This window comes from Oncorhynchus tshawytscha, linkage group LG28 (genome assembly GCF_018296145.1).
Source record: "Oncorhynchus tshawytscha isolate Ot180627B linkage group LG28, Otsh_v2.0, whole genome shotgun sequence".
Classification (NCBI taxonomy): Eukaryota; Metazoa; Chordata; class Actinopteri; order Salmoniformes; family Salmonidae; genus Oncorhynchus; species Oncorhynchus tshawytscha.
Window position 1 is genome coordinate 37,149,554 of NC_056456.1, and position 11,640 is coordinate 37,161,193.

The 11,640-nt window shown below is 42.9% G+C and overlaps 1 protein-coding gene across 2 annotated transcripts; it reads right to left on the minus strand.

The window, feature by feature from the left end:
• Window positions 1-534: 534 nt before the first annotated feature.
• LOC112226407 lies at window positions 535-9,426 on the minus strand. 2 transcript variants are annotated; one of them, XM_024390795.2, is made up of 7 exons: window positions 9,318-9,426; window positions 7,622-7,824; window positions 7,289-7,393; window positions 7,106-7,201; window positions 6,336-6,446; window positions 5,194-5,320; window positions 535-4,223 (listed from the first exon to the last, which is right to left on the minus strand). In XM_024390795.2, the coding sequence occupies exons 1-7, from the start codon at window positions 9,355-9,357 to the stop codon at window positions 2,071-2,073; spliced, it is 2,835 nt and encodes a 944-aa protein (XP_024246563.2). In that variant the 5' UTR covers window positions 9,358-9,426; the 3' UTR covers window positions 535-2,070. The 2 variants fall into 2 exon arrangements, with proteins under 2 accessions (XP_024246563.2, XP_042164056.1); XM_042308122.1 differs by lacking the exon at window positions 6,336-6,446.
• Window positions 9,427-11,640: the final 2,214 nt, after the last annotated feature.

The following is an 11,640-nucleotide window of genomic DNA, read 5'->3' on the forward strand; positions in this document are numbered from 1 at the left end:
TTTAACTAGGCAAGTCAGTTTCAGAACAAATTCTCATTTACATTGACGGTCTACCCAGGCCAACAGTGCACCGCCCTATGGGACTCCCAATCACGGCCAGTTGTGATACAGCCTGGAATCGAACCATGGTCTGTAGTGACACCTCTAGCACTGAGATGCAGTATCTTAGACCGTTGCGCCACTCGGGAGGACAACACCTAAACCCTTACCATTTTATACATTTCTACTTCAATGGGGGGGGGTAGAGTCGTCCCAAGGATCCCGGATAGCACGGACCAGGTGGATGTATACACAGGAAATAAAGAACCATTGTTTTTTAAGAAGTTCGTAAACACTGGTCTGTGTTCATTAATTGGCTTTAACGTTGTAACCAACGTTGCACTACCACCTACTGTACTGTGACAGTAGCACGCACAAGGAAAGGACAGGGCAGACAGGGAATGGATGGATAATGGACAGTCACATTTCCATCTGAAAATGTTTAAAACAATGCACCCTCCTGGGCAGAGTTGTGTGGGGGAAAAGGCTAACAGATTGTGGTGAATGACATTTTATTTTTGTGTCAAATTGCCAGTTGGCAATCCATCCCTTACAGGATTAAACTGACACAAACATTACAATAATTCAGTTATTATACTTCCTGTGTTCTGTGCAGTGCACATCGCATAAAGACTGAAGAAGTAATCAATACATAATATTAAATAAGGTCACAGCACATGAGCATTGTTAAACACAATAACAAAATGGAGTGGTGACAATTTATACTTGTTTACATTCAAAATGTATCCCTATGTTGTGCTTATTTCAATCTCTCTTGTAGACTTACATTTGCAGTTTGTCAAGGATATTGTCAATGGGTTGCTGTACAATGCTGACAGAAAAAAAAAAAGCAACATTTGACACAAAACAGAATATATATTATTTTTCTGTCAGCATTGTACAGCAACCCATTGACAATATCCTTTACACACACACACACACACACACACACACACACACACACACACACACACACACACACACACACACACACACACACACACACACACTCAACTGCTAGATATTACAAATATGCAAAAAGTTAAAGTAGCAAAAGATGGATGCCTACTTGTCTGTTGACTAGAACCTACAACCAATTGCAAGCCATTAATGTCATCAACTGAATGTAATCAATGTTGAGCGAAAAAAAAGTATGACTGAGTCTGCAGTGTGTAAAAGCCAAGAACTAAGAACACGAATCTTGCTGATGTTTCCTCAATGTGTTTTTCCGTTGAAATGTCTTCCCACAAGCCAAACACTTATGAGGCTTCTCTCCTGTGTGCCTCAACATATGCCGTTTTAGATGAGTCTGAGTGAAACAGCGTATTTGACACATTGTGCACGCAAATGGCCGCTCTCCTGTATGACTCTGTTGATGGACTTTCAGGTTACCCTTCAGACTAAAACTTTTGCCACAGTCTGGGCAAATGTACGGCTGTTCTCCCGTGTGTACAAGTGTGTGTTTTTTCAAGTTAGACAGAGATGTAAAATCTTTACCACATGTGTCACATAGATGTCGTCTGTCAATATGAGAACGAACATGATTGCGTAATTTCTTATCTTCAGCAAATATCTTGCCACAAAACCTACAGGTGAACCCATCTCCTGTGTGACATACCATGTGTGCTTTCATTTTTTTTTCACTCGTGTACTGTCCCTGACAATGGGGGCAGGAGAAGACAGTTTTTTGTTCTGTGGGAACATTCTCAGGTACAACGAGATTACGATGATTTGGCCCACAACCGCTCTTAATTCCCTGATGTCTCTTCAAATCGCTGGCGGTACCAAAGCTCTTTGAACATATGGTGCACATGAAGGGTCCCTGACCCTGTGAATGACGTCTCAGATGCTGCATCATGGTCTTTTTATAAGCAAAACATTTTGAGCACAAAGGGCATGTTCTAGATTTTAGCGAGGCTGGGGGAGAGATGCCAGGTGGCTGTGTCTGAGTGGGGGGAGCATCGAAGGTTGTTGGGTTCTGGGGTGAAGTGCTATGGCTCTGGGGAACATCTGTCCCATTCTCCCTTGGAATCAGACAACTGCTTCTGTCGGCTGGATCAACCTCCTCTGGATCAACCTCTCCTGGATGCTGGTTTGGATCAACCTCCCCTGGATGCTGGTTTGGATCAACCTCCCCTGGATGCTGGTTTGGATCAACCTCCCCTGGATGCTGGTTTGGATCAACCTCCCTGGATGCTGGTTTGGATCAACCTCCCCTGGATGCTGGTTTGGATCAACCTCCCCTGGATGCTGGTTTGGATCAACCTCCCCTGGATGCTGGTTTGGATCAACCTCCCCTGGATGCTGGTTTGGATCAACCTCCTCTGGATGCTGGTTTGGATCAACCTCCTCTGGATGCTGGTTTGGATCAACCTCCTCACTCCAGTATTGCTGTCCTCCCTGAAAGTGAATCTTCTCACACTCATTTGGCTGGCATTGCTGCAAGTCATTTAAGGAGTTAACGTCTGTGTTGCAGGACTGAGGGATCTCCATCTCATTTCCCCCTGCAGGTAGTTGCTGTTGTCTTTGGTTCATCTCCTGACAAATGTTTGCCTGCGGCTGCGTTGTTTGAGGAGTAATTTTCCTGCACTCATGACATTTTCTTGAATCTGGAATACTCAAACAATTCTTTGAGTGTTTCTGAAGATCTAATTTGCTTGGGAAACTTTCCCCACAATCGTGGCACAAGTAAGACAGTATATTGTGTTGAAATCTTAGGTGCTTTCTCATGGTCTCTGCGGTATCGAATGTTTCATTGCACAAAAGACATGTTCTGTAGTCATTGTAGAACTGTGCCTGAATGGGCAGAGCATTGGAGGTTGTTGGGTTCTGGGATGTAGTGCTTAAGGGCTGTGGTATCACTGAAGCTATAAGTGTGTTGGCCTCTGGGTGTGCCTTCCTGGGGAGTTTCTGTTGGTTCACCTCACACTTGTTTGGCTCAGAAAGATCAAAGGACTTATTACACATAATGCAACAGATAATATTTTTGTGTTTCTTATGCATCTTCAGGAGTTGACTGTGTTTGGATTCCAGATGCTTTCTTAAATCATTTCTGCATCCAAAGGTCTTATTACACAAAGAGCAACAGAAAAATGTTTTGTGTTTCTTGTGTATCTTCAGGAGTTGACCGTGTTGGGATTTCAGGTGCTTTCTCAAATAATTTCTACTATAGACAGTTTTATGACACACACGGCATGTCCTGGCTTTGGACGACTCTGATAGCTCCGTGCATGCTAGCTCCGTCTGATCCTCCACGGGTGTCGTAGACATGTTATCCTCCTTAAAAGATGCCGTAGACATGTCGTCCTCTTCTGGTTGAGCTGCCGCCTCACACACATTCTGCTGATGTTTCTGTAAGTCCTCATGGTGTTCAAAGTCTTGTCCACACTGGGTGCACTTGGAAGGGCTCTGCTCATTGTGACATCTTATGTGTGCCGTCAAATCCTTTCCTTCGCTGAAAGTCTTTCCACACAAGGAGCATATTTTGACACGCTTGCTTCTTTTAGGCTGCCCTGTGGTAAGGGATGGGTCAGGGGCCAGAGAATACTGAGGTTGACCATCAGAGGGCTCTTCATTGATATTCCTCTCACTCTTTTGTGATATGACCTGTCCTCTTCTCTGTCCTTGGGATCCCACTTTGTCAATCTGAAGCCTCTCTCTCCTCGGTGTTGAAGAGACCTCCGTCATAGGTAACAGCATATCAGCAATGTCAAGTCTGTGCAGCTGCACTGTTGGCTGATGGAGCCGACAGGAAGTAGATAAACTAGAAATGTCCTGCACTTCCTGTTGGCTGCTGTGGGCTTTTCCTTGGATTTTCAGCCCACTGTCAGTGTTAAGGTGGTGAAAATATGTATTATTTTGCATATATTTTGCTAGCTCTTTACCTGGTGTGTTGTGTTTAATATTTTTCTCTGTAGTTTCATTGTATATATGCCCTACCTCTAAAGAAGTAGACTCCACCCCTTTGTGCACAGGCTCCACCCCTTTGTGCACTGGCTCCACCCCTTTGTGCACCGGCTCCACCCCTTTGTGCACAGTTCGGTCTGAATCAATCCCCAGTTCCAACAAAGGGGTCATGTCTAACTCATTGTCAGATGAGACATGGCTCATACATTGCTGCACAGGTTCTGATTGGACCTCTGGGTCAGCTTCGATTGGGATTTGATTGTCGCCAGAAAACAGACCTGAGGACAGGATGACAAGAAAAGTCTATATATAAAAAAATGTAAAACATTAAAGGCTAACATGTTATATCCTCATATGGAGTGGTTGCAGATCTGACTTTTCTAGACCCCTCTTCCCGATGGCTAAAGGTCCAGAAGATTCTGTGCATGTGCGGGATGGCTCTCCTCTACTCCTAGAGAACAGGATGCTCTGGTGAATTGTGCTTGTTTAATCAAGTTAAATCAAAGTCTGAATCAAATGTCTGCAAGATCACATAATGATAGTATTCTACATAACTAAGCATATTATAATGCTCACTTGTAGGCTACTTAATTCAAAACAACACTGTAGGCTACTGAATTCAAAACAACACTGTAGGCTACTGAATTCAAAACAACACTGTGCAACTCAAGAAGATCTAAATGCATATCTCCATGAACTCTGAGATGAAATGGTTGGTATGCCGAGATGCTGCACGGACGTTGCACTGGTAAAACATTAAGAATTGTCATTCACGTCTGACAGTCAGAAATGTGAAGGGAGGTTTTCTACTAGTAGAGCAGAAGACAGTACGAGTAGAGCAGAAGACAGTACGAGTAGAGCAGAAGACAGTACGAGTAGAGCAGAAGACAGTACCAGTAGAGCAGAAGACAGTACGAGTAGAGCAGAAGACAGTACGAGTAGAGCAGAAGACAGTACGAGTAGAGCAGAAGACAGTACGAGTAGAGCAGAAGACAGTAGAAGAAGAAAAAAAAGTCCATATTAAACCATTAAAGCCAAACATTAAAATGTTATGGGCTATCTGATAACATTATTTCCTGTCCAAAGTGAAGGGAGGTTTTCTACTAGTTAGAGCAGAGACTGTGCGTAAAGTAAAGAATCCCCCACATGGGCAGAAGCGTCGGGACCTTTAGCTGTTGGGAAGAGGGGTCCAGAAAAAGCTTAAAAATCACATAACATTATTTCCTGTCCAAAGTCTATTTCTCCTACCATTGGTGTCTACATGTCCACATGTATTGTTGTGGTGCTGGAGAAGGGTCTTCAAAGGCTGAGGGTGGGATACACACTGCACACACTCCTCCAGGACAGAGGGGTCAGGTAGGAACCAAGATGCCGTCTAATGGGAAGAGAGAGAATGACTTTTAAAAAGACCAATGTATCCATTTTGTATTATAACATAAAAACACATGTGGTAGCTTTTAAGAAATGTGTCTTTATACATATTTTCACTTTGATATAACCATCTAGTTATTCACTTAAAGGTCATTTGTCATTTAAGGATAAATATCTTTGTACAGTGAATTTTAAAAACAACTTTTATGACAGTATGCTGCTGAAGGTAATAAGATGTTAGCATGGTCCCTGATGAAGGTAATAAGATGTTAGCATGGTCCCCGATGAAGGTAACAAGATGTTAGCATGGTCCCTGTTGAAGGTAATAAGATGTTAGCATGGTCCCTGATGAAGGTAATAAGATGTTAGCATGGTCCCTGATGAAGGTAATAAGATGTTAGCATGGTCCCTGATGAAGGTAATAAGATGTTAGCCTGGTCCCTGATGAAGGTAATAAGATGTTAGCCTGGTCCCTGATGAAGGTAATAAGATGTTAGCCTGGTCCCTGATGAAGGTAATAAGATGTTAGCCTGGTCCCTAAGATGAAGGTAATAAGATGTTAGCCTGGTCCCTGATGAAGGTAATAAGATGTTAGCATGGTCCCTGATGAAGGTAATAAGATGTTAGCATGGTCCCTGATGAAGGTAATAAGATGTTAGCATGGTCCCCGATGACGGTAATAAGATGTTAGCAAGGTCCCTGATGACGGTAATAAGATGTTAGCATGGTCCCTGATGAAGGTAACAAGATGTTAGCAAGGTCCCTGATGAAGGCAATAAGATGTTAACATGGTCCCTGATGAAGGTAATAAGATGTTAGCATGGTCCCCGATGACGGTAATAAGATGTTAGCATGGTCCCTGATGAAGGTAATAAGATGTTAGCATGGTCCCCGATGAAGGTAATAAGATGTTAGCATGGTCCCCGATGAAGGTAATAAGATGTTAGCATGGTCCCCGATGACGGTAATAAGATGTTAGCATGGTCCCGGATGAAGGTCATAAGATGTTAACATGATACCTGTTGAAGGGTTGGTGCTGGAAGCAGCTTCTCCAGCCTGGAGAGGAACTCCCACACGAGAGTCTGCAGTGCTGAGTTATACTTGGGGCCAAATTCCTCTGAAAACACACTCTAAGAAACAAACAAGTAGAGGAAATTCAGTACTTTTTTCCCCTTTAAAAAAAAAACTTTTAGCCTTTTTTCTACCCAATTGGTTGTTACAGTCTTGTCTCATCACTGCAACTCCAGTACAGACTCGGGAGAGGCGAAGGTCGTGAGCCGTGCGTCCCCCGAAAACCCAACCAAGCAGCACTGCTTCTTGACACAATCACTTAACCCGGAAGCCAGCCGCACCAATGTGTGGGAGGAAACACCGTTCGCCTGGCTACCGTGTCAACGTGCGCTGCGCCCGGCCCGCCACAGGAGTCACTAGCACGCGATGGGACAAGGTCATCCCTGCCGGGCCAAACCCTCCCCTAAACCAGACGACGCTGGGCCAAATTGTGCGCTGCTCCATGGGTCTCCCGGGTCGCGTCTGGCTGCAACAGAGCCTGGATTCGAACCCAGAAACTCTAGTGGCAAAGCTAGCACTGCCTTAGACCACTGCGCCACTCGGGAGGCCCAATATTCAGTACTTTAAAAAAAATCTAATAATAAGTTTCAATTCCTTGTAAAAGCATTCACTCTGGAGTCATCACCATCAAGGATTCTTGGAAGATTAGAGCGAATGAGGACTAAATGAGATCCTAATCAAATAAAATCATCAGCAGCTCCTTAGTTACAAAACTGACCTGAAAGAAGTATTCCTTCTCGACTGGGTCTTCCAGCAGAGTTTGAATCAGCTTCAGGAAGTTTGATTCTGACGCTTCCACCTCTGGATCAGAAATCTACAGCAAGTATGGATAGCTCAGTCATAATAAATTCAACTAAGTAGCAGCGTTACAAGTCTTGATCTGTTACTGGGTAGTACTAACCTCCTTGTCCCTATGAGTGATGATACAGGTCTTCATCCTGTTCAGATGTGGCTGGATGGTCTCAGGGTTGGCTAGGTGATCAGAGCGACACAACTCCAGAACCAGCTGATGAAGGAAAAGTTAGACTGGTGGGTGGGCCAACAAACAAAAAAAACTCAGCACTGACATCAGGAGATGAGAGTTGAGGAATTCTGGCCACTCCCCCTGAGACACCCCTTAGGGTTAACTGAATAGAATATGGTAAGGTACTATGGTGTACACACTAATGAATACACCTCAGGAGATGAGAGTTGAGGAACTCCCTCATCTCCACCAATCAGCACCATCTCTCACCTGTGCTCGCAGCCCCATGATGAGTTGGACTCTATCCCTGTAACTCATCATATCAGGAACTATCTCCAACACAGTGGTGACAAACTCCTCCACCAACCCATAGTCCATTATGTCTCTCTGCTGAACAACTTGCCATAGAGCTGCAGACACCAGCCGCAGTGGAGGAACCAACAGACGCAGAGATGATAGGGGGAGAGGGAGACCTACAGCAGACACAAATTCAGTTAGTTGGATAACAGAGATGATAGGGGGAGAGGGAGACCTACAGCAGACACACATTCAGTTAGTTGGATAACAGATGATAGGGGGAGAGGGAGACCTACAGCAGACACACATTCAGTTAGTTGGATAACAGATGATAGGGGTAGAGGGAGACCTACAGCAGACACACATTCAGTTAGTTGGATAACAGATGATAGGGGGAGAGGGAGACCTACAGCAGATACACATTCAGTTAGCTGGATAACAGAGATGATAGGGGGAGAGGGAGACCTACAGCAGACACACATTCAGTTAGTTGGATAACAGAGATGATAGGGGGAGAGGGAGACCTACAGCAGATACACATTCAGTTAGCTGGATGACAGAGATGATAGGGGGAGAGGGAGACCTACAGCAGACACAAATGCAGTTAGCTAGATAACAGAGACCTTCCTATAAGCCTGTTCTTTGATAACCCTTTCTTGGCAGGTATCTTATGAGTAGTCCAAGGAAAAATTCTAAGATCCGATGACAGCATCGGGAATGTTTTTTCTGACCCTCCCTTGGTCGTATTCCCGCAGTGCAGAAATCTCAGAGATCAATTGGTTAAAAAAAACTCTGATTTACCACCCCAAAATACCCCTGCACAAGTGTAATGGCTGCACTCAATGCAATGGCACTTACAAATGTAGATCCTTCAAGCACACCCAAACAGGGAAAGAGATCCCCCCAAAAAGTTTTTGTTATCAAGTGCTCCACTAAGGCAGTTATTTATCTTATAACTTGTCCTTGTGGTAAAAATTATGTGGGTAAAATGAAGCGCAAATTAAAAGTACGAATCTCGGAGCATCGTAGCACCATTCTTGTGATTTTGCTAGTCATTGTAAATGTTTGTAGGCTTATATAGTCAAGTTGTATCTATGATCGTATATCCATGTATGTTTTTTACATATTCTATTTATATCTGTAAAGTAACCAATGATATCAAGCCACACCCGGCCATGATTACAGACACCTGTGTGTCCTTTGACACTATATAAACTAGTGACCCGCAATTTTTGTCACTATACCCGGAGGAAGACAGCTTGACTGTCGAAACGTTGGTTATTAGGTTATTATATTATTGCATCTGAGCTCATAGAGTGTGCGGCTCAACTTTTCTTTTTCAAGCATTACATTCCGCTTGCCAGCACCTCGCCTAAACAGCTGTGCGTTTCTCTCGCCTCCAGGTCAAGTATTTCTCTAGGATTTCTACTATATGAACAGATAACTACAGCTGGTTGGTGGAAATGTGACTTAAATGCCTCTAAATATCAGACTCGTGCGATTATGCAAACTGAACATCAAAATTGCTTTACACTTCAAACCCTCAAAACACGTGCCACCAAAATGTAAACAATGGAGCGTATGAATAACGTTTTCAGACCAAATTATACACCAAATGTATGCTAGATCTCGACAAGGAATGAGTTTCTATGGGAGTAACATAACTAACCGTCTCTCGTCAAAGCTTCCATCCGATGCCGTTTTTGCATTTGCAACTATATAGCGTTGGGCATCTCTGGCATTTGAACAGGGTTTGGATGTAAACACGGGAAATAAAGAACCTTTTGTCGTAAAAAGGTCGTAAACACTGGTCTCTGTTCATTCATTGGCGGAAACGTCGTAACCAATATTGCACTGCCACCTACTGTACTTTTTATTCAGAACATTGGTGCCTCCTGGGCAGTTTTACCGGAAAAAAGCTGTACTTTTTCTTTTTTTCTAAACACATTTACTGAACAAATATACAGTCATTCATATTTGGGGAAAAAAAGGCTGACATTTTGTGGCTTTCACAACAGTTCATTATTCTGTGTGTAACATACATGGGGCAAAGTAGTTCTGTGGACATTCATTACTGGATAGTAACACATTATCATTGTGAAACACCATATTTATTTTTAACCCTTATTTTAAGAGGTAAATTGGCTGAGAACACATTCTCATTTACAGCATCAACCTGGGGAAGTAGTTACAGGGGAGAGGAATGGGAATTGGAACCTGGGGATGATTAGGTGACCATGGTATGAGGGCAATATTTGGGAATTTAGCCAGGACACCGGGGTTAACACCCCTACAATAAGTGCCAGGGGATCTTTAGTGACCACAGTCAGGACACCGGTTTAACATCCCATCCAAAAGATGGCACCTTACAAAGGGCAATGTCCCCAAGATATTATTTTTAGACCAGAGGAAAGAGTGCCCCCTACTGGCCCTCCAACACCACTTCCATCTGGTCTCGTATCCAGGGACCAACCATGACCAACCCTGCTTAGCTTCAGAGGAAAGCCAGCAGTGGGATGGTATCCTGCTGGCAACATGAACCATATAGCTTCGTACATCTTTTGCAAGTTCAAAATGCATATGGGCTACTTATTTTGTGCTTATTTCAATCGTGTAGGCTTACATTTGCAGTTTGTAAAGGATATTGTCAATGTGTTGCTGTACAATGCTGAGAAGCAACATGCAAAATAAAATAAAAAACATTTTCCATTGGTGGAAAAAATATTAAATTGTCATACTTGAGTAAAAGTGAGTCACCCAGTAAAATACTACTTGAGTAAAAGTGAGTCACCCAGTAAAATACTACTTGAGTAAAAGTGAGTCACCCAGAGTTACCCAGTAAAATACCACTTGAGTAAAAGTCCATAATTATTTGATTTTAAATACTTGATTTTAAATTCTTAAATATATTTAAGTTTCCTTATATTAAGCAAACCAGATTTACAGAATAAAACACTCAGACATCATTTACAAACAAAGCATTTGTGTTTAGTGAGTCCACGAGATCAGAGGCAGTATGGATGACCAGGGATGTTCTCTTGATAAGTGAGTGAATTGGACCATTTTCCTGTCCTCCTAAGCCTTAAAAATGTAACAAGTACTTTTGGGTGTCAGGGAAAATGTATGGAAAAAAATGTTTTGTACATTTTTATTTTCTTTAAGAATGAAATAACACATATCGAATAGTAGAAGTCAAAAAGTTAAAAAATATATAAATAGTAAGCTTGGCAGTCAACCAGCTTCATGAGGTAGTCACCTGGAATGCATTTCAATTAACAGGTGTGCCTTGTTAATAAAAGTTCATTTGTTGAATTTCTTTCCATCTTAATGCGTTTGAGCCAATCAGTTGTGTTGTGACAAGGTAGGGGGGTATACAGAAGACAGCCCTATTTGGTAAAAGACCAAGTCCATATTATGGCAAGAACAGCACAAATAAGCAAAGAGAAACGACAGACCATCATTACTTTAAGACATGAAGGTCAGTCAATCCGGAAAATTTCAAGAACTTCAAAAGTTTCTTCAAGTGCATTCGCAAAAACCATCAAGCGCTATGATGAAACTGGCTCTCATGAGGACCGCCACAGGAAAGGAAGACCCAGGGTTACCTCTGCTGCAGAGGATACATTCATTAGAGTTAACTGCACCTCAGATTGCAGCCCAAATAAATTCTTCAGAGTTCAAGTAACAGACATCTCAAAATCAACTGTTCAGAGGAGACTGCGTGAATCAGGCCTTCATGGTCGAATTGCTGCAAACAAACCACTACTACAGGACACCAATAAGAAGAAGAGACTTGCTTGGGCCAAGAAACACGAGCAATGGACATTAGACCGGTGGAAATTTGTTCTTTGGTCTGATGAGTCCAAATTTGAGATTTTTGGTTCCAACCACTGTCTTTGTTAGACGCAGAGTAGGTGAAGAGATGATCTCCGCATGTGTGGTTCCACCATGAAGCATGGAGAAGGTGTGATGGTGCTTTACTGTTGACAATG